General features: G+C 46.5%; 6 protein-coding genes across 6 annotated transcripts; 2 read left to right on the top strand and 4 right to left on the bottom strand.

Moving 5' to 3' along the window:
- Nucleotides 1-2,492: 2,492 nt before the first annotated feature.
- On the bottom strand, nt 2,493-3,320 carry EAH_00033740 (hypothetical protein, conserved; the record flags this gene model as incomplete). The annotated part of the gene is made up of 2 exons (XM_013395872.1): nt 2,493-2,819; nt 3,009-3,320. The coding sequence occupies 2 exons, from the start codon at nt 3,318-3,320 to the stop codon at nt 2,493-2,495; spliced, it is 639 nt and encodes a 212-aa protein (XP_013251326.1).
- A 939-nt stretch (nt 3,321-4,259) lies between these two features.
- Nucleotides 4,260-5,583, top strand: EAH_00033730 (hypothetical protein, conserved; the record flags this gene model as incomplete). Its single annotated transcript, XM_013395871.1, has 2 exons — nt 4,260-4,867; nt 5,061-5,583. 2 exons carry the CDS (start codon nt 4,260-4,262, stop codon nt 5,581-5,583), a joined length of 1,131 nt encoding a protein of 376 aa, XP_013251325.1.
- A 334-nt stretch (nt 5,584-5,917) lies between these two features.
- On the bottom strand, nt 5,918-8,391 carry EAH_00033720 (hypothetical protein, conserved; the record flags this gene model as incomplete). Its single annotated transcript, XM_013395870.1, has 2 exons — nt 5,918-6,154; nt 6,385-8,391. The coding sequence occupies 2 exons, from the start codon at nt 8,389-8,391 to the stop codon at nt 5,918-5,920; spliced, it is 2,244 nt and encodes a 747-aa protein (XP_013251324.1).
- Nucleotides 8,392-9,366: 975 nt separating this feature from the next.
- EAH_00033710 (hypothetical protein, conserved) lies at nt 9,367-11,367 on the bottom strand (the record flags this gene model as incomplete). The annotated part of the gene is made up of 13 exons (XM_013395869.1): nt 9,367-9,494; nt 9,551-9,652; nt 9,715-9,763; nt 9,817-10,024; nt 10,080-10,156; nt 10,213-10,358; nt 10,415-10,500; nt 10,556-10,587; nt 10,650-10,781; nt 10,837-10,878; nt 10,936-11,004; nt 11,060-11,147; nt 11,204-11,367. The coding sequence occupies 13 exons, from the start codon at nt 11,365-11,367 to the stop codon at nt 9,367-9,369; spliced, it is 1,323 nt and encodes a 440-aa protein (XP_013251323.1).
- Nucleotides 11,368-12,783: 1,416 nt separating this feature from the next.
- EAH_00033700 (hypothetical protein, conserved) lies at nt 12,784-15,567 on the bottom strand (the record flags this gene model as incomplete). The annotated part of the gene is made up of 7 exons (XM_013395868.1): nt 12,784-12,988; nt 13,088-13,137; nt 13,247-13,290; nt 13,571-13,634; nt 13,755-13,787; nt 13,922-15,058; nt 15,478-15,567. 7 exons carry the CDS (start codon nt 15,565-15,567, stop codon nt 12,784-12,786), a joined length of 1,623 nt encoding a protein of 540 aa, XP_013251322.1.
- A 1,570-nt stretch (nt 15,568-17,137) lies between these two features.
- On the top strand, nt 17,138-26,914 carry EAH_00033690 (double-strand break repair protein, putative; the record flags this gene model as incomplete). The annotated part of the gene is made up of 16 exons (XM_013395867.1): nt 17,138-17,544; nt 18,233-18,606; nt 18,875-18,933; nt 19,293-19,376; nt 20,145-20,210; nt 20,683-20,753; nt 21,253-21,337; nt 21,480-21,496; nt 22,773-23,153; nt 23,739-23,820; nt 24,571-24,660; nt 24,913-25,050; nt 25,643-25,684; nt 25,932-26,063; nt 26,644-26,730; nt 26,906-26,914. 16 exons carry the CDS (start codon nt 17,138-17,140, stop codon nt 26,912-26,914), a joined length of 2,124 nt encoding a protein of 707 aa, XP_013251321.1.

The raw sequence follows: 26,914 nt of genomic DNA, 5'->3' as shown, positions 1-26,914 counted from the left end.
GAGGACCGATCTTGAAGCCGCGTCTGGCAACATCTTGAATGGAATTGTCTTCATCGAGCATAGAAGCGTCGACGAATGAATACACCACAAGACGGCGCTGAATAAAGGACAAGCGCAGTGGCAGTATGCGTATTTGCAGTCTCGTATTTAATGCCACTCTGAAATCTGCTTGTTTGTCGGTGTGCGTGTCTATTGTTGGAGTCCTTCAAGTGGTTTCGAAAGCTGCGCGCAATCTCACGGCCGTGCGTTTCTCGAACTGGTTTACAACGGGGAGCGGTGACATGTGCCAGGCCTGAAGAAGCTTGACACGGGAACTCCTTGTATTTATTTGGACCATGTATTCGACAAACGCCCATTCGTCAGAATCACGAATCACTCCCGCTATGTGCTCGTCTGAAAGGCGGCTGAAGCCAGATTCTTGAGCAGCCATTCCAGCGGGTAAGTAATAATAAAAACAGCTACTATAAGGAAAGAAGTTTAATAACTAAGCTTGACAAACCTCCGGGAAAAAAGGGGTGTTACAGCTGCGTGTTTACCCACAGCCAATGGACCTGCCATTGCGCAGAGGGGTGCGGCCATTCGCTTTGTTCAGGCCCACGACGTGCGATCCCTCGAAAGCAGACTGTATTCTGGATTGCGCTTTGCTTTGGTTAAAAACCTCATATAGAAGAGTTTCTATATGATTGTCAAATTCTGAAAGCCATCTGTAGTGGCATAGTAGCATTTGGGGTGGAGAGCTCTGGGGGGCCACCTCTGCACGAGGTCACCCTGGGAGACAGCATCACAAGGAAAGGCACCAAAAACAGGACAGCTTGGCTAATATACACCAAGTGAATGCGCATGAGGATTCTTGTTATCTCTGCACCTTCTTATCTTCCTCCTCTGGAAAGCAGGAGGCAAAATGAAGGTTGCAGCACGTAGGAGCACTCAACAAACGTATTTAGCATATATAATCAAAGCTGACTGAAACCTCCTAAGCAAACAGTGTACAGACCGTCTTTCTGCCATTGGCTTAACTCCCAAGCTTTCTGTTGTTCTACCGTCAAGCGTCCAAGGAAAGCATAAACTAGTATTGTTTGGGAAATTTCCTATCCAGACTAGGATCAAGGGTACGCAATCAGCGTATAATACGCTTTGATTCTCGTTGGAATAGCCATGTTCTGTGCTAATAGCCACTGAGGAGCCTTGAGCACTCATTCCGCATGTATATCAAAAGCAGCATAAGCATGGGGGCGAAGCTTAATATTGCGGACTAGGCAGCGGGACACCGAAATCCCGAGGTTGTGTTCGAACTGTTGTTCACAAGCAGATTTTAATCTTCTGTTGAGTTGAACCAGCGGGCGTCATAGCCATCACCACTGCACGGTTCTTTGCACATGACGGGAAGCTATAGCGCCTAACAGAGGCACCCAGCTCAGTAGCAGTGAGTGCCACTAAACTAGCAGGGTTGCCAAGTAAAGCCGCTCTTATCTCTCGTTTGCAGCTCCACCCAATACCTCACAGTGACACCCTAACAAATGCAAATGGTGCGTCGTCTTAATAAAATACTAGGCCGTAAAGAATTGCCCTTCAAGGGTTTCTGTTGTCGATGCTAGTGCAGAAGTGCGATAAATGCGTTATCTCCACGCCACGCAAAAGGTAGCATTTACAACCGCCGCCAAGTCGAGCAAGCGATATCCTGTCTAGCGAAAATACTCGTACACAACTGCAGACCTCCCGAATGTGCCGTCAGTAGTAGATTGTGGGCTGTAGGGCGACCCACTAAACAGTTGATCATAAAATCCGAAGCAGATACACTTGCCTTCGAAGGATAGAATTAAATTGCGATTACATATTGACCTGAATTCTGCCTTACAATATTGGGCACAAGTTGTACTGTAAGCCCACAATACCACCTCTGCTCTGCCATCCGCCTGAACAATGCTCACCTACACATGGTGCAGTTCGTGGAGGGGCATAAAAACACACTAAGAGAATGAACACAACCGCAGAAGTTTCAGGGCTGCTATGCGTAGCACAAAAGCGCCTGCAAAAGTTCCTCGTAAGCTCAAAAAGCCGCATTGAAGCGATGGACGATGCTGCCACGCTGGCCAGCAAATGCCCTTCGCTGAAAAGAGTCTGACCGGTGCGTACTGAACACACCTCAGGAGAGCCGTCCATGAATCTCTAGGCCCAGTACGACAGAGAAACGACTGCGCAGCTTCGAGCACTATGTGCATTTTATCTGTCGATACAATGTGGGCAATGTGCCCGTTCGCTAGCCAGCTGGCCTAGGGCCCTTAATAAGGGCGGTTGCAACAAAAAGATTAGCGGATTCAGAAGCTTTTGCGTTCACTGTGTAAATAGCGCTTCTAGACGAGACGCACCTCGTGCTTGTTGCACTGTGCCAGGCGATCCTGCACACCACTTCTGCAAATGCCATTCACAAATTGCACACATGGTATTCTTGTCGTGCGATCAGCCCTTAAATATAGTGGAACTGAGCTTGAAGCTCAGTCCTCCGACTGTTTCAGCAGCCACATCAAGATCCGAGGGGTGCGGAAGATGCGGAACCCCTTGCTGGTGGGCAGGAGCGGATAGACGTCTTCGAAAAAATAGTATAAGTGGCCAACTGCGATGCCCACGAGGTGGTCCGCCATATTCCAGCCCACAAGAAGGGACAACAAGGCCAACAAAAAGGGCAAGTAGGGAGCTTGTACAGGCATGAAGAAAATTGACAGTCGCGTATTTGGATTCCGGCGACCCCAGATGTAAGTCATGACGTTGATCATTGAGCCGCTGAAGAAGTACGAGCTCACTCCGAAAATGTATGAGAATGCCTGCACGGAGAGAAAAACGAGAAAAATGACCCATTCCACGTATGTGGTCTGGAGAGAGAAGCTATGCAGGGGAGAGCTGTGCGCTGTCCGGCAACCAAGGATGCATTCCTTTGGAGGCAGCAACAGCCTTTTAGACCTACGGGAGTTTTGAAATGTTTACTAGAGTAGGTTCGTAGATTTTCGACGTACCAGAAGAAGTCCTCCCGTGCAGATAAGCATCCACAGAAATGTTGCACTACGGCGGTGCTCCTCCAAAGTTGAACAATAGAAAATAAGGACGTACACATTCCAGAAAAAGTGAAGCGAGAACGTTCCAAAGAAAAGAAAACATGTAATCAGGCGCCAGACTTGTCCGTGTGTAAAGACGAGCTGCCAGTTCATGTACAACGAGAAAGGTGAGATGATCTCAAGAGTGCAGAGTGCCATCAACAGAGTTGAAGACACAAGACAGACCCGCGTCACAGGCGGGATGTGGGTAAAAAACAAGTCTACTTGTTCCATCTTCAGGCTATGCGCAGACTGCCAAAAGAAAGGATCCAAGGAAGAACCGGGCAACACAGAAAAATGCCCATGGCCTTCCCTGCGTCCTGATGATGCAGGGGCTGACAGCAGACCATCTACCTGTCAGACACAGGCGCTTCCCCGTCCTCCCCCAAAAATCTTTAGACTGTAAAAACGGGAGTACTTTCCTCAAATGACGCAGAACAGCATCCAAGATGTGCGACGCCGGTTTTCACCCTACGCGTCAGCACGAGCCATCGAATTCCCACCAAGGAGAGTATCAGGTGCCCTTCCGTTCCACCAGATCCAGCATATTTGGTTGAAATGAACGACATAGAGGCTCATAGTGGCCCGAATTTTCTCTCCTTCGTTGAAGACGTCAGTGATGCCCTTGGGACTGGAGCGCATGCAGAAGACTGTCGGTGAAAGGCTGCTTGATGCATGCTCTTCTTCTTGTTAGGGCCCAACGGCTTCATTAAAACCTTTATATTTTGGAGGTTTTTGTCTCTGTAGACTTCCTTTGAGGAAGTCCGGCGGAGCCGCCCTCTCTAGCATGCTTGTCATTCCCTGGCGCGTTTGAATTTCACCTGTCCGCCCTGACGGGGCTGTTTTCAATTGAAGTTGCTTATTTTCGCTGGAATTGGTGAATTCCATCCTGTCAGCCTGTCAGCACAAGCCGAATACTGGCAGGCAATAAAATACCACTTGAGGGAGCTCTCCCGTCAATGGCTGTACTTAACCACACTAGCAAACCTCCCGCTGACCAAACGAAATCCTTTTCTAGCGTTGAAGCTGAATCCCTCAAAATCATCCCTGGCTAAACAACTACTGGGTACACCCACGGCGGCAGCCTGGGGAGGTCCACGGCGCCGATGATGTGAGTACTTCATTCCGCGACTTGTTGCCTGCATCATTATCGTTTCCCCACAATCCTGCAAAATGAAGATTCTGGAGGAGCGGTGCGACATCATTACAAATATGGAAGTGATGCTGCTTCTAGTGCAACAACAGCAACTGCTGCCCTCGGTCGAGAGTTTACTGCGACAGGCGAGCAAGCCGAGCTCAGTCAATTCAGGCAGCTCAACCGCAAACGCGGGCTCGAAATCAGATGCTCCGAAGGGCAACGACCGTGATGACGGCCATTTCTCCAGCGTGCAGGGTGAATCAACAGTTGGACGTTTCAGGTTAGATCACGTTAAAGAACTACTGTACCAGCATATGTTCAACCAGATGGTGCAGGACTACATTCGAAAAACATGCCCCTACCTGCACCTTGTGCGCGCTCCAATTGATACACACTACCACTCCGATCGATTGAAAAATCACACGGGAGTCCGAGTCCCACCAAAGCGGGGGGCACCCACTGCTCAAGTTGGAAGCCGAAGAGCATCAGGAGTCACTGCCATTCGACCTGGTGGAGTGTCGCCTCTCATCAGCCGGCGCTGCCGCGAATGCCTGGACGTCCTCTTCCACCGCTTTGGCTTGACCGAGTTGGAGCTGCTCACAATCTTGAACCTGGGCGCCTTCAAGCCAGTCGAAATATACATGTATCTAGACGACTGTTCAAACAGGTTTGCGCTGGCATATATTCTTAGCATCCACGTGCGTTGTTGATGTTTCTCTTTTGTTTGATCCATGTTCGCACCCTGTTATATTCGAGGACCTACACAAAGGCTCGTGCACCTGCCGGGTAAGTCCCTGGGATAATCTTCGCTGCTACTTGTGCCAATGCGATTTCAGATTCACAGAGGATGACGCAGCGGAAATGCTTGCTCTGATTGACCTGGCACTGGTGCAGCAGCAACCGCTCCCACCACTGCCAGAATGCGCAGCAGAAGCCCCTATGGACGTCGATTCGCAAGCAGAACAAAAGAAAGCAGCGTGCAATTCACGTGAGCCCGGGGAACTTCAACAACTGCAACTACAGGTGCAAAGCGAAGTCGTAGGGCTGGAGCCACAGCAGCAACAAGTCGCGCAAGATTCCGGTCATTCCGTGGGCTTGGGGAATGTCGCCGAACCAGGTGAAGGGAATGCGGAAGCGGCAGACGGGCATCAGGACAACCCCTCACTCGCAAGTACTCATCAGCAAGCTTCAAAGTCAATGGATTTGTTTGCACCTGCAGAGGAGGCAATGGCGCCTGTTGCGCAAGACGCAGGTTGTGCAGAGACCACTTCAAAGGAAGCAAAAGCTCGCGCCAGGGCTGTGCGCGGTGCGGCCAAACGCCGACCTGTGAGCAGGAGGAGGCGAGTTCTTGACGACTAAAGTACAGATTTTCGATCATTCTTTTTCTAGCGAGTGGAGCTGCAGTGGTTGCTCAGGCAGTTTGCTGTCCCCTTACATGCTACCCCACCCATTATGAGTTTGGGACAGACCTGCGACAATTGTTCGCCCACTGACCACTCAAAATGTACTGCTGACGCAACTCAGTGCACACAAGGCGATTCCGCTAGTATTGCATTAGATAGGTTTCTGCAGCCATCGTACAGATGTTCTCCTACGCCGCTAAGGAAATCCTCCTGCGCTAGGAGTCTTTGAATCAGGGTATCTGCCCATTGTTGCTGAAGCACAGGTCACGCCCGCTCTGTAGTCAAGAGTTCTAGTCACCGCCGCCTTCAGGGGGATCGTCGTTTAATTGTACCTCTAGCGAAAACGAACCTTGAAGGGCGGACAACAGCAGATCGTCCCGACGACGCAAGGACCAAAACGTCAAGCCTGCTGTTGGGGCAGACTGCCGCATCTTGCGAAGATCAGACGGTACATATCCTCCAGTGACGAGGAGGCTGCTGCTGACATCCGGAACGGGCGCAATACACCTCAAACTGTCCTCGGACGCCTACGAACAGCCACCGCACAACTTTCCCAAGCTTGTTTCCATAAACATGCAGGCAGCTCTTTACACACTCACCGGTGGCGAACGCTGGCTTCCCTCCCGACTAACCGATAACCTGATAAGTCACTGAAAAGCGATCGCGCAACCCAACCGAGTGCGGTGACTGCCCATTTCGTCGCATTCTCACCTCCCCACAGAAAAACAGAGGTGCAATGGCCTGTTTTTGCACTTACCAATTCGCCTTCTGCCCAGCTCAGTACGACACCAGTAGTGGAGTCCCACAGTTTCAGTCCATCATACAGCCGGTGGCAGCCGCACCGATCTGCTGTGGAGCCGCCATACCCCACAACAAGGCCTCCCCACAACCGACACTTGAATGGCCAAGAAGCTGCCTCTGCACGGACAAAAGCGGGGTGCAGCGGACCGCAGCTTGAGGCGAACTGAGACAGCTGTGGGTGAAGAAGGGGAAATAATAATGGCTTGGTTGGTGCTCGTGCGTCATTGACGGCAGCTCCTCTTGCCTCGGAAACTGTTGTCGAGGGAGCTTCCGCTCCTCTCATGGAAACTGTAGGCGAATTAGTACAGACGCCATACTCGGGTGAGCTCACACAGGCCTGATTCCGTTCTCTACAACTTCTTCCTTGCTGCTGCTGAGCACTATGCATGCGCTGCGACACTGCGTTGGCAACAACGCCTTCAGTTCCAGCCGCAACAACCTTTGAGCTCTGCACCCTGTAGAGATGGTCCCAGAAACGTTGTCTGCAGCTCTGACCGTAGCCACTTTGGGGGCCATAAAGCGTGAAGTGCAATAGACGAAGAAAGCTGCGCGTTTGTTCCCCAGCCGGTGTCACTGAAGGTGGGATGCATTCCACCGGAGCTTCCTCCTCTCCAGGCGGATCCAATTGAGTGTCTGCATCAGGCTGTTGCCGTTGAGGAGAGTGGGATAGGCAGAATGAGTCAGCAAAAGCGGCGGCACCGTCAGCGGGACTTTTTAGGTTGACAGCCCTGTTTGACTGCACCAGGTTCACAAGCTGAGCCCGGTGATAAGCGCATCGACGACCACTCGGTGTCTGGCCGGGCATGACTCGGTCCCTGAGAAGTGCATCTTCAGTGCTGCCACTCCGTGGTTCGGTCAAAAAGTTTCTTCTAAATCCTTTGAGAGCAGGAGTACGAAGCTGGAAGCCGCTACAGCTGTTGCCCGGCGCACTAAACTGTCGTCGGGGAACGCTGGAACCACAAAAACAACGGCATGCGCACTGCCAGCAAAGGTTGCAATGCGCTGCTCCTGCACCACCAGTCTGCAAAATATACTTGGCGTTGGGAGAAAATTGAACGAAATCCGCTACACATCCATCAGCGGAAGCGATGGTTTTGGTAGCACGCATGCCGTCCGGCAAGCTAATGAGTATTGTCTCGCCATCAGCCGATTCCAAAGCCCCAGTAGTTCCCGCGTGCTCAACAGCACGATACCGCGCGATAGACGCTGCCAGCAACGACCCATCCGGAGACACGTCAAACGCCGTGAACGCAGACTGGCACCCGCCATCCGGCCCACTCGGCCCTAAGCGCCTTGATTCCAGTGGATATGGGGTTATACTTCCGCAGCCGGAACCTCCAGAGCTGTAATGAAATGGGAATCGAAGGTCAAAAACCCGAATCCACCGGTCATCGCGGCCTCCGGTGAGAAATAACTGCGGATGAAGAGCCACGCCAGTCCCGATCCCACAAAGAGCACCATCATGCGCGGAGGGAAGGCGAAGAGTGGGGCAGAGCTTCTGTCCAAAAAGCTTGGAGCTGAGACCTGATGTACGTGAGTCGAATACCATAACGTCGCCATTTGGGGAACCGGAAAAAAGCAGAGGAGTGTTCGGGTCCCGGTTCAAATGGACGCAAGCAGCATAGCTCTTGGGCACCGCACCAGGCTCCCCAGTTACCCGCATTTCAGAAACGAAGGCTCCATGGTTCATGTCGAAACTAAGAACAGTGCCTTCAGACGTACACGCTAAGAGAAAAGACGGACTGGAGGGCGTAAAGAGGATATCGCAGACCTCCCTGAGTGATCCCCAACGGGTGCCGTCTTGAGGCAACGGCAAAAGATATTGTGCCACCGGCAAAATGGCAGTTGGTGGCTTGTAATGTGGACGGCACAGTGTTAGTAGATGAGTATCCACTGCAGCTCCTGCCTCAGCAAGAGACCCGTAGGCCAGCGGACAAATCGACGTCGTGTGCTGCCTGTCCATTTTCGTTTGGCGTCCCGATGCTGACAACCCCAACGCATGCAGCTACCATCAACAGGCGCAACTCACATAAAGACCAAGCATAGTTCTGTTAGGCATGAGCATGAGCTGCTGCATCACGATGTACTTGCGTTGAGCAACTAGCATTGTGGCCGAGATTTGCTTTATGAAGGGGAGGGCGGCCAGGTTACTTCTTGCCAAGAGATACATCTGTTCCGAACATCAATGATACAAACGAACTTATTATGAGCAGATGCTGTGCGCATGCGTGAAATCTGTTGCTTAGGAACCTACAAATCCCCCATTGGCGAAAATTCACTGGTGGCTGCACATTGTGGAGAGATTCCAAACGTTCAGAGGGGATCAGAGCGAACGCTTTCATACATGAGGAATAAAACTGGGAAAAATGATGCTATATGAAAATTAGCAGCAATACAAGTTGCGCGAATTTGTTCGTCGTTCTTGCATGCAGCCCATCGAGCAGCTTGCTGAGACGCCGACGTGTTCGTTTGTTAGTTTGCGTAGGGGCATCGTGAAGTGAAGCGAACAGAAGATGGTTCCGGACGCTCCCGTTTTTGTGCTTGAAGTTTTGGAAACGGTGTCTGGGCCCACCTTTTATCTGCTCAGGACGTCGCACTACCATTGCCTAGCGCCGACGAGGCAGTACACTCTCCGGACCACGTCGCGAGCACTAGGTTTGATTGCTGGGCGATGAAACCCATACGAGAACAATTAATCCTTCGGCATTCACAGTGTTGGCTTTGTAACCGTAAGTTTCTTTCTTTTTGATCGGTAGTAGACAGCGACAACATACGGCAAACTACACATGCTGTATTGCCTCGATGACTAAGAGCTCACTGTTTCACCTATTGTTAGGTAACTCCTATCCTAAGTCGAAGAACGGATTGCTCTTTCAGAAAACGTGTTTCAACATATACTGTTGAGGCATTTGCAAAAGATGCGGTTCGAAGAGCAAGATCACTCCTTGTACACACCAGTGCGCATCTCGTTGAGAGCTTCTTCGAGCGCTCTGCGCGACTCTTCGTGGGTAGACAGAGCCACAGAAGACATCGAAGACACATTCTTTCCGCTCTCATCCATTTGACCTAATTTCAAAAAAGTTATTGCGGATCAAGCGTTCACTGTGCGTTACGCTTCCTACTTTGCTCATGGTATGCCATGCCCCACATAGCCAGAAGGGCCATAACTGCAACGATGGTTCCCAAGTTAAGCTCAAAGATCCTGTTGGCGGTGAAGAACACGGCTGCGAAAAAAACTCGTGTGAAGCAGTTAGAGTAATTGATGAAATCAATCTTCTTGACTAACCTGGCTCGAGTGCGACGAAGTCACCAACCCCGCAGTAGACCGCAATCAGCTGTAAGGAGTGATCAACTCCTACTCCGCATAGAAAGTGCAAGTTGGGCTTACATTAGTGTAGAAAGATATCCCGGAAGCGGCGATGTATGCGCAGTTGAGGGAAACAATGCGGCATTGCACTTTTCGGCTATCAGGATGTTCTTTGATCTTATGGAACACTAGAGATGATACGGCCACAAGGTATGCCAAATAAAGCAACCCAGCCAACATGACATTGCCGGTAAGTATCCCTGCCAAACCGTATCGGTATGGCAACAGGCTGCGCTATCGGTGATAAAAAACCGAGAAAGGCACGAAGTATTGTGTCAGCTTGCCTTGAAATGAGGTGGTAGGACATATTCGCCAGCAAGATGCAATACAGTTTCATGCACGCACACCATGCAAGGGGCTCCTGTGAGATACATAATGGGCTGCAAATCGAGACTGTGAAGGCTTGCACTAGCGTACTCTTTCCATTCCCTGCATGTGGGGGAGGTGCGCTCGAACTTTGTGGAGGTGCTCGACAGAGTCCACGCTTCTCAGTGCCAGCATCATTGCGGCAAGACCCAAAGCCAAAGACAGCGGGATGGCGATGAGCGCTCTCAGGCATAACACTGCGATGAGCTTGTAAATGACCGAACTGCTTGTTGCCATGCCTTTTAGCTCTTACCGTTTTGGAGAATCACGATGCCGGCAGAATGGAAGACAAAGAACGCTGTGCCCAGAAGCATCTTCCGGGCATGGGTAGTTGACCGTCTAAATCCCCGCATTTAATTCCGTCATTTAACGTTAGCTGCCACTTATCTCTTACCCACTGCGGATGCCTCTAAGTGCTCCAGGGACCTAAATTTGAGCAAGGAAGGAATCAACTATCCATGAGGGTGCAAAATATGAAGTATGCTTACAAGAATGGCGTAAATAAGTGCCTGAACAATCGCATATAAGGCGGATTGGTAAGGGCCGGGCGCAATCTCGATGCTCAGACTCGTGAGGGATGTTGACTTGTAGAACTTGGACTTGGGTGCAAGGGCCACTAGCTGAGTCACGCATGTTCCAGTCCACGGTAATTCGAATTTTGAAGGTCAAATTTACCGGTGCAACAGATGCTGCTAGTTCCGCAGCGCGTGCCTCTGCCTGAGGAGTGAATTTTTGATCCCTGAGATTGACAAAGGGTAGTGTGGGCTTTCTTACGATCTTCAGTTGCGCATTTTGGTATGGCTTGACGTCCAACATGCTGACAGAGTCAGAGAATGGCTTGACCTGTAAAAGGCATTTGCTTGGACACGATTAGTACACCAATCTGATTCGAGTGTACCTGGCGGGTCATCGGAATTCCAACGAGAGCAGAAAGGCAATCCTCCAATTTAGGGGCAGCCGGAAGAACGTATACATCTTCGACTCTCCTGGAGAAAAAAAATATTACATCGGCTTTCATTGGATCCGAAGAAATGTAAGTTACAAGTTCATTTCCTCTAGTGTCGTGTGATGGGCGGACGTAACTCCAAACACGTGCGCAACTTCTGGGAGGAGGACATCGATGAACTCAGGTCCTTCCAAAACGTCCGTTGCACCACTGCTCACAATGGAGCAGGCGGCAACGAGTGCCGCGCCGTAGGCTCTCATGGTGGTATATGAAATAGTGGCTATTGTAAATCCCCGGAATTGAGCCCGGCAAACTGTTCGCTCATGCAGCAATTCTAGTGCAGCGCGGCTGGGTGCACATTCTCTGGGCGGCTCCGAGGTGTCGGTACACCTGAGCAGTGTACTTGCTTTAAGTTACAGCCCGTTCGTCACACTCTAAATTTCTTCTACTGCGGAAAGTGAAAGCTTCAAGTGTTTTGTCAACTAGTTTGTCATCCTCCACTTTGCTGGTTTTCGCTGCTAAGAAGGCGTGGGAAACGCATCGCTGCAGTGAAAAGAGGCCGAATGGCCTGAATTACCATTTCCTGCTTGGCGCGTACAGCAAGAGGTACGGTTTCTTCTTCCACCTGCACTAGGTGCAAGAAAAATGACAAAGATTTGCAAAAGGTGCTACACCTTGACTCCATCTCCCCAGAGATCTTTGGGAATTCATGCGAAATCATTCTCTACTGCATTGCTCCAAAACATGAACGCTCTCGGTCGTAACGGCAACAGTTTTAAATAATACCACCCAGTGTAGCTGATGGCCCGTTACTCGAAAGTCCATTGCCTTGATCTCGAGTTAAGACCAACTTCTCCAGCATACGCCATGTCTGATTAACGCGCAGCCAGCCAACCGCATGCCATTTGAATTCATACATGCCGGAGAATAAAAATTCACTTTAACTAGCTGCCCATTTCCCTCGACGATTTTGCAGCGCTATATTTCCGAAGTTAAATGCAGATGCTTACTCGTCTGTCAATCTCTTCCATGAGTTTGCACCGTTGCTCCAAAAAGGATATTTGCCTCCGCGCTTCATCCAATTCACCTTGAACAGCGACAAGGGCAGTTTCCAATCTACAGTTTTTTTCTTCGACGGCCTGGAGGTGCAAATATGCTTCATTGAGCTTCTTCTCTAATGTTTGCAGAGCCACTTTCATCTGCTGATTAGTAGGCTCGCCACCCTGTGCAACCACACAGAGCTGGGGGAAACGTGCTGTGCGTACCCTTTGGTCGAAATTGCCAAATACCTGCGGAACCTTGCAAAAAAAGAAAATTACTATCCGCATTGTACAATTCGGAAGGTAAACACTGCGCGTGCTCTCCAGTGCTTTCGTTTCTTGTATAGGAACACAGACACACCTCCGGCGTTCTGTATACGGAAGAAATCGCTTCCGGGCGCCACTCTGACTTGCAGACCCCGCCTTTGTCTGCTGGAAGGGGCATACAGTCACATTCTGTCATTTCCCTAGACAGGCATCCGAAAACGATAGTATCTTGCTGGATGCGCTTTCTTGCTGCTCTCGAAAGCACCGCAAATATTTCTAGGGTGCACATCATTAAATCGGGAAATGCGCTTCCAGATACTTCACGTACCGTTCCCAAATGCTCCCCTACACTGTTGGGATTCTTCAGCATCAGAAGTCCTCTGCGAACAATTTACTAATGCCCCTCTGAACAACACCACCCAGGATCATATTGTAAAAGGTGGCACTTGCCCACTGGTAAAATGCAGCAGTAGCTCTTCTTAGAGTCACCATGGCGAACTCGTGAGAAGTATCTGGTGAATAGGAGCGCTCCGGCGTGAATGCCACGCTCAAACTGCCAGCGTGCTTGCGCGCACTGAAGGAGTATTCAGCCAAAACAAAGAGAGGGCTGTATATTTCCTGCTTTATCGTGAAGGGGGCCTACTGGATTTTAACAGTGTACAGATAGTCTTACTGTGAGAGTGCTCTGTTTTCTTTTCTGACGGCATCTAACTCTTGGCAAATCTGAGCACAAAACGCCACGACAGGTAGATCTGAATGCATTGGCAGTTTACACGAAGTACGGTAGCCCTTTAAAATGCCTCGAAGTAATTAGGTTGGGGTCTGCTGTTACCTCTTCGAATGCATTCTGCAACACGTCGATTTTGGTCGACAACTCTGTAAGCAGCAGAGTGGCAGGAAGTCATTAGCAGTACTTGTCTAGAGAATAGGGTGTATTAAAGCTGTGAATTGTTGCACTTAAGGAGCCGTTCGGTAGAAGCGAGACTCATGCAAAAAATATCTTTGTGTCGGTCAGTGCAGAGTGCAGGCGAAACATGAATTGCGGATCTCTCTCTATGCTTAAACCCGCACTTCAGCTTGCGTTCAATATCCCCGTGAAGTTTGTTCAGTAGTTTTACTATTTCACTGAAAATTAAAGAAATCTTCCACTTCTCACCTTCTTGCATCTCCAGAACGTCAGAGGTTTCCGCCTCCGCGTCAATCATGGCTTGAGTTTGAACCTGCAACGAACGCGCACACTCTTCAGCCTAAGAGGGTTTTTGCAAACAAAGAAACGAGAAACCAGTTATATTCCTTCTAACTAAGTAGTGCTGCGGCAAAATGCGAGGAGGAAATCTCACCAACAACGCCTTGAAAAAGAGCTCCGCCTGGAACTGCAGGCGCACAAGCAGAGCTGGAAGAGGAGAGATCCTCATAAAGTGCTGTCCTTCTGACGGATTGAAAGGAGAAACTGCTGTCTGCATAATCCTTGCAGTGCTGCTGAGGCAGTGACAGCAGCTGTACTCACCTTGCTGCCGCTTTGCGTATCTCGGGCGTCTATGGGCTGAAGGATGGAAGCAGCATTTTCTCCTTCCTCTCCCCCATTCTTCACCTCCTCACAAAAAAAAGTCGCCTCACGTTTCTCCCCTCCGCCTGCAGACGCCTTCTCACTCCCATGCTGCTCAGAGAGGCCATGCGCCTCCTCATCAAAGGAAGTGCAGGTGGAAGGGAACCCCTCTGCATCTGCTGTAGACGAGAGGCCTCCATTGTCCTTCAACTTCACGAGACAGTTTTTGCTGAGCCGCCACCCATTTGACCCGAGGTAGGCAGCAGCGTCTGCCAGCAAAGCCTTGGAATGCACAGGGGGTTTCATTTCTCTGCAGCAGTGCAGATCGCCTTTGCCTTCAGTGACGAGATGTGCAGCAGCCTCTTTTGTCTGCATGCCGTTGAACTCCTTTTCGTCTGTATTGCTAGCTGAAACTTTCAATTCAGACTCTCCAAATGAAGGCTTCTGTCGATCTCCCCTGATAGAATCACCCTCATCAGCAGCAGATGGGTTCGCATGAAGATTGGCAGCCTGCAAGGACCCTTCTGTCCTGACGGATGTATTTGTTTGCTTTCCCTCATCTGATTCACTTGGTGCTGCGAGTTGAGGCTCCCTCTTTTGAGTTTTTAACTCCTCCAGCGAAGCGTTTCCCGCTTGCTGCAATGCGCGCACCTCCCCGTCTGTTGAAGTGCTGCTGAGTTCTCCTGTTGCAGCCTCTTTATTTGACTCGCAAGCATCATCTCCACACTCACGTGTCTGCTCAGAGTTGCTGCTGCAGCCCTCAGAAGAAGCAGGAAACGCGTCATGCTCGTGCACAAGCATAGTTGCAGCAGGGAGAGCAAAAGAAACTCCTCCCGGTTTTGATGGCGCCTTTGGTTGGCTGGTGCTGCTGCTGCCGTTGCTGCTGCTGTTGCTGCAGTTGCTGCTGCTGCTGCTGCTGCTGCAGCTCTCCCCAGCTGAAGATTGACAAGCCGCAGCACGAGATGCAACAATCGCTTTGGAGAGATGAAATTTCTCCTTCAACACAAACGATAAGGCAGAGTCTCGCTGAGCAACGGCCCCTTCAAGCGAACGAATCAAATCCTCGCGGTGCCGTAACACCCCCTCAAGTTCACGTAACTGCAATCCCCACAAAAGCAAGCCCATATATATATATTTTGTAGGTATATATGCATGTGTACACATATGTATGTAAGCACATACGTATATTGTTTAAAATAAATACGTGCACGAAGATGCAAACTTCACCAAGCACAGACAGACCCTGTAATCCTGGTGGGATCCTTTCAAGGGCGCAACGAATAGGATTTGAAGAAGATAAACAAAAGCAGACTGCTTTCCATTGTGCACAAGGGAAATCAGCCTGTCGTTGTTGTGTGTACAATAATCCCTTAGGGTGCTGCTTGGTGCGGGCTTCCTGGCATAGGGGAATGGCTGTGGGTGCATTAAAAGTGCCGTTTCAACAATATTATTAACACAATAATTTTTATCTGTAGTGATAAAACTGTCTTTATCGGCAGTAGTTAATTCATCCTCACCTTCTTTTCAGATGCTGCCGCTGCTGAGGCTGTTGCATTCACCCCCTGATGCTTGTGACGGAGCACCGTTCTGCTACACGATGGCTGCATCGCGCTGTCTCTGCAACGCACACATCCGACCTCCTTTAACACACCAGCCAATTGGCGCAGGCTTTCCTCATTTATTATCTTCACAGGCACGTGGAGATCGCCACAGCAGCAGCCGCAGCAGCAGTAGCAGCACCGGAGGCAGCACCAGAAGCAACATCAGAGGCAGTCGCAGATCAGAAGAAACAGAAGGATCAGAAACAACAGTAGGAATAGGAACAGCATCAGCGCAAGCGTCAGGGCGAGCAGCAGGTCCTGCCGATTGTAGCTTCTCAGTACGAGTGTGACGGACGGCTGTTGCTTGCATTCAAAAGTCTTTAGCTTCTCCTTGACGCTTCCACTTAATCCATGAAGAAGAAGAGCAGCCGTCTCTGCATTTCCCTCTCTTTCTTCTCTCGGGCCAGTGGAGCGGGAGGCAGTTTCGGCCACCGCCGAGTCCTCGCGCATCATAGTGAATGACGAAAGAAGAGGAAAGGGAAAATTCGCAGCTAAAAAGAAGAAAATAAAAGAAAGTGGTTTAAACTTTATTTTATGGGGGAAACGTTGTAAAATGGAGGTCAATGTGACCTCCCCATCACCCCTGAGTTTCTCGAAATGCGATGCCTGGAGAGAAAGAGGTCCGCAGCACGGAAAGAAGGGTAAAATGCAGCCGTTGGGGGCTTAAATGTAGGTATCAAGAAAAAAGAATTTAAGTATTTATTTCTTTCAATAAATAAAAACACATGGGGTCTGAGACAATGGTCCAGTGATGCACACAAACAGAAACGGAAGAGGCACCGACCGCCCGGCCTGTCTCGGAGTAAGACGAAGCAGATGCTGAATAATAGCAACAACCCCAGCCTGTAGCATCCTCATTCTATGCTCCTTCTCCTTCCCAACAAAGTAATAGTATTGTTATTACACAACCAAAGAAATCCCTTCGCAGTGGGATTCGCATTAAATTGTTCCTCTAAAAAGACATTTAAGCCCGAGGGAAGGCAGGCGTTCCACACACATAGAGAAACACAGCGGTTAGTTGTATGGGGGATGCAGGGCTCAAATAAGAAACCAGGCTATACCTAAACAGTTGTGGGTTAAAAAATAAGGAAATATAGTCAACCTTTTCAGCCATTTAACTTAAACAACATTAAAGTTTCGCGAAAAAACCGGCAGCTGCAGCAACCTCACCCACCCAGTAAGGAGTACCACATCCCTGGGTCTGTGGCCCCCGCTTTCTTCCTGACTGTATCCTTTTCCCCTGTTTTTGCAACTTATTAATCCTCAAAAATCGAGTTTATTACTCCCATTTATAGATTGTGACAACACGGTAGAGGCGAGTCTGCTTGCTTTCTCCAGGTTTCCCCCGTCTTCTGCCTGCACTCCACCCTGTCTGTTCAGTTTCTTCCCTTTGTTTTTCAAACGCACCGGAACGAGAATCTCTTTCCCCCATATACTTCGCCTATAACACCTTAAAAAGACCACGAGAACATATATGCAAGCCAATGGAGTGCGTTTCTTAGCACCGAAGCTCCCCGGCACATGTTCAGGTTTTTTCCGGTTTCAGCTGCATCGCTGGCTTTCCTTCTTCTGTTGAATGGCGGAATCATCTTACATATCTGGGGCCCTCAACGCAAGGAGGCTGCCAGTCGCTGCAGCAACATGCAGCAGCAGCAGCAGCAGCAACATCCTTAGCCAGGCCTTGCAGCAGAACGCCGCAGATGCAGGCGAGGCTCGGGGGCCCCCTCTGTTCGCTGATGGAGAGGGAGAAGGGGATGGGGCCCCTGTTGAGGCTCAGGAAAGGGAGGAAGCCGATGAGAACACCTTTAAAATCCTTATTGCTACAGACACCCACTTAGGCTATAAAGGAGAGGACCCTATTCGCGGCAACGACAGTTTCAGAACATTCGAAGAAATACTGCAAATTGGAAGGAGAGAAAACGTCGACTTTATGCTGCACGCGGGAGACCTCTTTGATGAAAACAAACCATCTAGAACGACCCTGTGAGAGCTCCCTATACCGCACAACATAGACAACAAACGGCGAGCAGACATATGCATAAACAGCAGAATATAAGCACTATGAAGTACTCCACAACAAGCACCCCAGCATACAAACAACTGCAGCACACAACATATCGAACAAGCGGAGCAACGTGCATCACAAAACAGCAAACAAATAACAAACAACAGCAGGCCCTACTGTACACCGAAGCAGCAGAATGTTGCTTTCATCTCCCCAGCACAGCGACAGTAAAACAACAACCGACCGGCAGAAACCTCTTCATCACGAAAAGAAATAGCATTCAATATAAATATAGATAAGCCCCTTCCTCTTTACTGCTATTGAAGCCTGAGCGAGCTTAACTAGCGAAGTGGACAACGTGAAAGGGCTCTATAGCCTAGTGTCAGTGGCTGTTCTTCTGCTAAAGGAGCACTTTGCTGCAGTTTGCTGCAGTTTGCTGCAGTTTGCTGCAGTTCGCTGCTCCTTGCTGCTGGTGATATGTGGATATGGGGTGTGCTGTTTGTTGTTTTTCTTTTACTGTCTCTCCTTTCTCCTTTTTTGCGTGCATATAGAGGAGGGAAACCACCAAATGCTGCTCGGTTTTATCTTTGTTTTTGTCTCCTACTGCTGCTGCTTGTTGGTGCTGCCCTGCTGCTGCTGTTGCTCTTGCTGCTGCTGCTGCTGCAGGTACAGGGCGATGTGTTTGCTGCGGAAGTACTGCCTCGGGCCTGGGGCTGTTCTCTTCGACGTCCTCTCCACCTCTAACATACAAACGCCACACAGAGACACTTCACAGACGCATGCATACAGCAGCAGCGCTGCATCAGCAACAGCAGCAACCACAGTGGGCAGCCATTCGGCTGCCTCTCAAGGCCTGCACAACGGACGCATGCAACAGCAGCAGCAGCAGACCGCAGCAGCAGCAGCAGCAGCAACAGAAGACCCCGCAGCAACACAGATGGATCCGCGGGGGGCGTGCGATACCTTTCGGTTTGGGTTGAACTACTTAAATGAAAATGTCAACGTCTGCATGCCGGTATTTGCTATGCATGGCAACCACGGTAGGTACAGCTGCTGCTGCTGCTGCCATTGCTGCTGCTAATGCTGCTGCTGCTGCAAGCCGCCGCTGTCTATACACTCCGCGCCCCACACCTCGTTAGAAGCCCTGAAAATTCGCATGTAATGTCTTTATTTGGGGTGTACGTACAGTGCCTACCATTTCTTGTGAAAGATTATGCAGAGAACATGCTCTCGTGGCATTCTATTGTTTACAGATTCGGGTTTAGGGTTTAGGGTTTAGGGCTTAGGGTTTAGGGTTGGTTTACGCAGACGATCCCGGAGATGCCTCGCATTTATCTCCTTTAGACATTTTGGAGGCTGCGCATTTGGTAGGTGAAGTTCTTTCTGCTGTACATACACCACAAAACACCTAAAGGCTGAATTCGTTTTGTTGTACTGCCCCATTATTTCCCTTTCACTCAATACAGTTGGAGACAGTGGTGGGGAGTGAGGGTTTAGGGTTTAGGGTTTGGGGTTAGGGACCAGGGCTTGTTTATTGTGGAGAGCAGAGAAGGAGATATTGGGCGAGGCAAACAGAGGCAGATGACCTACTCTTTTTCAATTTAGGGTTTAGGGTTTAGGGTTTGTTGTTGCCTATCTGTGCGCGTGTTTATTATTTTATTGCATTTAGATAAATCATTAAAGGGCTTAGGGTTTAGGGTTTAGGGTTTTGTTTTCATGCACTTAGATAAATTACTTCGGGAGAGTTGACGACATTGAGGATATTCGAATTCGCCCGATTTTGTTTCGCAAGGGAACCTCAAAGGCGAGTGTGCAGTTAATTGTTTATTGTATATTATTGTATTATTATTTTAAATAAATATTCTCTTCTTTCTTTCCTTTTATTATTCTCTTTATATTCGGTTTATTTAGGCTTGGCTGTTTGCGCGGATGTGCGTATTTCTATAGAAAAGCTTCTTCGTCTTTCTATAAATAATCAATATTCTTATTTCTTCTTATTGCCTCTCTGTGAAAGCTATTTCTTCTTTTTATTAGTGTTGGAGACCTCAGCCTCTGTTGCATGCGGGTGTGGGTTATATTGGGTTTATTTTCATAAATTAAATATTTACTTTCTTTTCTGGTGTTTGTTTTATTCAGCTGCTGCACTGATGTTTAGCTGAATATAAATAAATATTATTGAAAAAAGGAGATAAACATACATTCGCTGCTTTCTTTGCTTTGTTTGTCTGCCCGTTTATTTATTTATTTATTTATTTATTTATTTTTAATTTATTTATATTATTTGTTTGTTTTGTTGCGGGCTATGTCTGCCTCTGTCTATCCTTTCGTGCCCTTCTTTGTGTATGGTGATTTATTTCTTTCTATTATTTCTTTCTATTATTTCTTTTTATTATTTCTTTTTATTATTTCTTTTTATTATTTCTTTTTATTACCTCCTCGTATTTCTTTCTGTTTATTATTTCTTGTTATTTGCTCTTATTGCTTTTGTTTCTTTTGACTTTCATTTCTTTCATTGTTTTTTAAATTTCCTTTTATTTATTTTTATTTACTTTTATTTCTTTTTGTTTCTGCTATACAGCTTGCGGTGTATGGCATGGGTTGGGTTAGAGACGAACGGCTGCACAGGGCTTATCTAAGCGGGAAGGTTAGTTATGAGATAACCGCTGCTGCTGGTGCTGCTGCTGCTGTCTTTTATCTCTTTTTATTAAGTTTGTTTCGTATATTAATACATTTAAATGATCCTCTACTCTTAACTCCACGCAAAACAAACAACAGCAAGTGGAGATACACCCCAGCTGAGGCTGGAGGAGGATTGCCTCTTTCCTCAGCTTCATGCTGCTAGTGCTGCTGCTGCTGCTGCTGCTGCCGTTGCACTTGCCTCTGTTGCTGCTGTTGCTGCTGTTGCTGCTGCTGAAGCTGCAGCTGCCACAGAGTCTGCTGTGTTGATGCTTTGGGTGCTGCTGTAGCTCCCTCCTCGGGCGCTGTTGCTGCTGCTGCTTTTCCCGTTGCTGCTGCTGTTGTTGCTTTTTGCGCTGCTGTTGCTGCAGCTGATATCTCAGCAGGAATTACTTTTGATAGATTAATTTTATTTTTTTCTTTTTTCTTTTTTCTCTTAGGTTACGTACGAAGTACCTGCAGACGAACCCGTGCAGAATTGGTTTAATGTCCTTCTCGTGCATCAGAATATGTGAGGAGACACCGAAAGAAATTATTTTCTTGTCTGTACACCGCAGCGCTCCTTTTCTGGTGTATGGAATGCTGCTGCGGTGTATATACACCTCAACACACCTTCCGTTTGCTGTGGCTGTAGAGTGGGGTGTAAAATCAAAAATAATCAGAGAGATGACACCTGCTGCTTCCCTAATACCGAATGCCTTTAGAGGTTTAGGGCCCTCCTATTTGGGTTTCATTGACGCACTCTGTTTGTTTTAATAATGCTTTATTCTCAGTCTTTTTATCTACCTGCATTAAGACAAGAAAGAAACACCAAACAGAATCTCTTAAACCTTTTTTCGATGCCCCAGCAGTGAACAGGAGCTGCTGTTTAATAATTATGGAGGGGAGGCGTACTTCCATATGAGGGTTTAGGGTTTGGGGGTTAGGGATTAGGGTTTAGGGTCTAGGGTCCAGTGTTTGGGGTTGGGGGTTTAGGGTTTAGGGTCTAGGGTTTAGGGTTTATGGTGTAGGTACAAAGGAGGGCACGGTGGTGTGCCAGCGAAGAACTGCGTGTTGGAGCGGATGCTGCCTTCCTTCGTTGATTTGACTGTCTGGGTCAGCAGCAGCAAAATATTTGTTGAGTTGTGGGGTGTATCTGGTGTCTGTTGTGGGGTGTTTCTGCTGTCTGTTGTGGGGTGTATCTGCTGTCCGTTATGGGGTGTATTCTGCTGTATGCTGTGGGGTGTATGCGTCTTAGGGTGCATGCGTCTTTGGGTGAATACTGTATGCTGTGGGGTGTATCTGCTGTGGGGTGTATGTGTTTTTGGGTGTATATGTTGTGGGGTGTATACTCTCTGGTGTGGGGTGTATATGTTGTGGTGCTTATGTTGTGCCTTGTATACTGTATGCTGTGGGGTGTATATCGTGGATTTGCTATGGGGTGTATGTGATGTGTCGTGGGGTGTATGTTGTGTTGGCTGCATCAATATCGGGGTGTATACGCTGTGGGGTGCATGGTGTAAGTTGTGGGGTGTATCTGTCGTTGGGTGTATATGTCTTGGGGGGTATATTGAATAGTTTGGGGTGTATGCGTCTTTGGGTGTATGCATCTTGGGGTGTACATACCATGGGATGCATATGGATTGGGGTGTCTATGAATTGTGGTGTATATAGATTGGGGTATATATAATATATATATATATATATATATATATATATACCTTGGGGTGTATATATTGATTGGGGTATATATATATACATCTAGGGGTGTATATATTGACTGAGCTATATATATATATATATATATATATATATATATATATGCACATATCTTGGGGTGTACATAGATTGGGTTATATTTGCTTAGGGCCACGAGCACGACTGTCAGACGGAGTTGCGGAGTTCAGTGGAGGGGCGCTGCATGTTGCTGCAGCCAGGCTCTTCAATTGCTACTTCTTTATCTGTGGGGGAGACAAACCCCAAACATGTCTTCATTTTAGAGATTAGGTTGGCCGCAGCTGTACATACACCCCAAGGGGGTAGCGCTTGCATGCAGCGTGTTGTTGGTGCTGTGCGGTGTTCATCATTTCTTTTTATTTCATTTTTATTCAAATGAAGCACTCAACGTCAATCTGAAGAAAGAGGGTGGGGGGCACACCGTTGTGGGGAGGCGAGGGGTTGTAGCACGAATACAAATATTTATATATTTATATATTTATTTTGCTTTTCTTCTTCTTTTGTTGCTCTTGTTCATCTTCGTCTGCTTCTTCTTCTTCTTCTCCTTCTTCCCGTTTACATATATGTTTATGTATATATATGATTATATATATATATATGTTTATATATATATTTATAAATGTATATATATATGTTTATATTCTTTTGTGATTTCTTTGTTTCGTCTTTGTCTCCCCTCTATATATATAATTCTGGTTTTCTTTCTGTTTATGTGCATACTAATTTATTAAAAAATATAACAAGTGCTTTGCTGTATATATATATATATATATATATATTTGTTGGGGTGTACATGCACGTGCGTTGCATGCAGAGGCGACAGTTTCCGAGTGAAGCCTGTGCCTCTGACGACAGTTCGGCCTTTATTAATTGAAGATGTTTGTCTTGCGGATTTGCTGAAAGACTGCGCTTCAGCGCAGTGGAAGGGGGGGGGCCCCCTTCAAGAAGGAGGTATAGGAGCAGCAACAGCAGACAAAGAGACGTGGGAAGTGCTGACCAAAGTAGTCGAAGACATGCTGCTGCAGTACAACGCAAAAAGAAATGCAATTATACAGCAGCAGCAGCAGCAACAGCAGCAACAGCAGCAGCAGCAGCAGCAGCAGCAGGAGGGTGTTGGTGGTAAATGCGTGAATAAGAAAAGACAGGCATATCAGCTGTTCTGCAACTACAAGTCTGGAGCAACACAAGACCTAGTGTCTCTGTCTCGATTAGAAAAAGAAGAGAGAGACGGAGACAAAGAAACAAAAATAAACAAAGAGATAATAAACACTCTCCCTCTACTTCGCCTTAAAGTAGATAACACAGGATATCCCACAATCAGCGCTCTTCGTTTTGCTGCTCAATTCAATGGACGCATTGCAAACCCCGACAGTCTCCTCGCCTTCTATAAAAAAAGAACTTATAAAGAAGGGCTAGTCAAACCCTAAACCCTAAACCCTAAACCCTAAACACCATAAACCCTAAACCATAAATGTGTTAATTGTTGAATATCTGATTAGAGTTTTTTTGTTTGTCTGCGATATCTTTGATTTCATTACAGACAGACAGACTTTGACAAGCAAACACTCTCCCCCTTCTTCTTTGATTTAATCTGCGTTTATCCTTTTACTGCTGCTTATCTGCATTAATGAAGAGTTAATGTTTATATTTTTATTTATGTTTATCTAACCATTTATATTTTTACTACTGTCTCTCTGCAATACTGCACAGTTAATGCTTATATTTTTATTTATATTTACATTTATATTTATATTTATATTTATTTTATTTTTATTTTCAGTGTATCGACAGCAAACTCCTCAATCCCTGAATTGCAATTTGAAGCGGCTTCCGCCAATGGACCGCCCGATATCCACGACATCGTACGCACATACACCTCAAATAATATATATGAATATTATATATATAATATATATATATACATTTATATAATATATATATATATATGTATTATGTATATATACCTCAAATAAACAATGTTATATATATATATATATATTACCTTGAATAAACAATGTTATTACATATATACATATATATATATATATATATATGCAGATATGTGCATACACCTCAAATTAACAATCCCTTATGCATGCATGCATATATGTATACCTCAAATTAACAGCGTTATATATATAATATGTATATATATGTGTATATATATGTACATATATATGTGAAATAAAGAATGTTATTGCATATACATATATACATATATACATATATATATATATATATGCATGAAGTAAACAATATTTGATTTTTATTGTCTGAGGATTTTTGGCGCCTCTTTGGATATCCCCCGGCATTTTAAAAGAATGACAGCAATTGATGTATTTATTTATTTTATTTATTTATTTGTTTGTTTGTTTGTTTGTTTGTTTGTTTGTTTGTTTGTTTGTTAACTCGTTTTTCTTCTGTTTCTTTACACAGACATTCATCTCTGTGCTTTGTTTGTTTCGCTGTTTGTTTATTCCGATTGCTTCCCCTCTTAGTTTATTTATTTACTCATCCGCCTATTTATTTATTTATTTATTTATTTATTTATTAATCTGATTTATTATACAATCAATTTATTTTATTTTAGTTCTTTTTATGTTCGTTTGCAGATATTTCACTACATGGAAGACGCGAGAGGGCTGCAGGTGTTGTTAGAACCCGACTTCAACGACGCCGTGCAGCGCTTTGCAGTCAAGCTGGTAAGCTTTAGGGTTTAGGGTTTAGGGTTTAGGGTTTAGTATTTGGAGTTTGGAGTTGTTTAGGGTTTGGAGTTGTTTAGGGTTTGGAGCTATTTAGGGTTTAGGGTTTAGGGTTTGGAGTTGTTTAGGGTTTGGAGTTGTTTAAGGTCTAGGTTGGGGGTAGAGTCTATGGGTAAAGGGTTAGGGATTAGGGTTTAGGGATTGGGGTTAGGGTTTAGGGTTTAGGGTTTAGGGTTTAGGGTTTGGGTGCAGGACCCTTCGGCGATATCTTCTTTTCTTAAGAAGAGTATAAACACTGCCCGCCTGCATGCACGACAGTTGCTGCGCGAACAAATACAAAAAAGCCCCAACGAAATGCCTTCGAAAGAAGATGTTAGGGGGCTCATATGCGTGGGTCTCTCTTACCTATAGTTTAGGGTTTAGGGTTTAGGGTTTAGGGTTTAGGGTTTAGGGTTTAGGGTTTGGGGGTGTGGGTTTAGAGGGTTTTATTCTTATAAAGAAAAGTATATCTTGTTTCTGCTGCTTGCCTCTTTTCTTTGTTTCTCTCTTGTCTTCTAAGCCCTAAACGCTAAACCCTAACCCTAAACCCTAAACCCTAATCCTGAATGGATGTTCTTCTCACTGCGTTTGTAGCAAAACACCTTTTACCGAATAAACAAATCAAACACACAAATGCATGCAACAGCAGCTGCTGCAGCAGATGAGCAGCAGCAGCTGCAGCAACTTAGCAGCAGCAGCAGCGCGTGCTGAGTCGTTTGCTGCTACCCTATTTAATTGTCTTTCAATTGATTGTCGTTTGTTTAATTAATAAAATTAAATTTCCTCGTCTTTGTTTTATGAATGAACGAATTAATTATTTAATGTTATTTATTTACTTGTTTGTTTATTTATTTCAATTAATTAATTTATTTATTTATTAATTTATTAATTAATTTAATTAATTATTTTATTTTATTTATTTAATTTATTTATTTTTTCTCAGGATTTTACTCAGGCTGCGCGCATGAAGCGACTGACAGAGGCGGTGGGTCTTTGATTTATTTTATTTTTTTATTTTAATATATTTTTATTTTTATTCTTTTATATTTTTATTCTTTTATTTATTGTTATTCGTCTTTTGCTTTTGTTGTCTGTGCGTATTTTAATAAATATGTTTATATCTTGCTGTGTTTTGTTTATTCTATTTATATATTTATGTTTATTTGTTTTAATAAATACATTTATTTTTATCTCTTTTAATTGACGTATTTATATCTCTTTGTTTATTTCAGGAGGGAGAACAGAAAGCAGAAGAAGATAGGGGCCCTTCTGCTGCTGCTGCTGCACTGGATTCAGAGACAGCAGCAGCAGAAGCAGCAGCAGCAGCAGCAGAAGAGCGGACAGAAGAAGGGGTAGTGATAGACGTCAGTGAGAGCGAGGAGACCGATTCAGAAGGTTTAGCAGCAGCAACAGCAGCAGAAGCAGCAGCAACAGCAGCAGCAGCATCAAGGCGAACACGAAATACAAGCAGCAGCAACAGCAATAAACAGTTAAAAGAACCAAAGACAGCAGCAAACAAACAAACAACTGCAACGAGAGGAAGGCGAGGAGGAGGGGCTTCAAATAAAAGAAAAAAGCAGGAAGCACAACACAGCGACAGAGACAGCCCTGAAAAAGATGTAAACCCTAAACCCTAAACCCTAAACCCTAAACCCCAAACCCTAAAATCAGTTTGATGTCTTTCCCCCTGCTGCTTCTGCTCCTTTTGTTGTTGCGGTTGCTGCTTCTGTTGCTGCCTCTGTTGCTGCTGTTGCTTCTTGCTGCTGCTTTCTCTGTTGCTGCTGTTGCTTGTGCTGCTGCTTCTGCTGCTGTTGCTGCATCTGCCTATGCTGCCGCTCGTGTTGCGGTTTCTGCTGCTACTCCTGCTTATGCCCCTGCTGCAACAGCAAACGCAGCTGATGCTGATGCTGCTGCTGCTGCTGCTTGTGTCTATATACACCTCAGGGATTTGGTGCTGCAGCAAGAGGAACCCAACGGCAGCAGCAGCAGCAGCAGCAGCAGAGAGACATTCGCTCTCTTCTCTCTCAGCTGGTGAGGGTTTTATCTTTCTATTTTTTATATTTGTTTATTTATATTTATTTGTTTATATTCATTTGTTCTATTGGTTGTATTTAGTTTTTGCATTTGTTTGTTTTGCGGTGTACACACACCTTATGCTGCCTCTTTCTTTTCGTTTATTCTGTTTGTTTCTTCTCTATGTTTATAGCTATACTAG

The sequence above is a fragment of the Eimeria acervulina genome, genomic scaffold (assembly GCF_000499425.1).
Source record: "Eimeria acervulina Houghton genomic scaffold, Eah_scaff337, whole genome shotgun sequence".
Taxonomy (NCBI): domain Eukaryota; phylum Apicomplexa; class Conoidasida; order Eucoccidiorida; family Eimeriidae; genus Eimeria; species Eimeria acervulina.
Note: the sequence above shows the minus strand (reverse complement) of the source record. Positions and strands in the feature narration are given on the sequence as shown.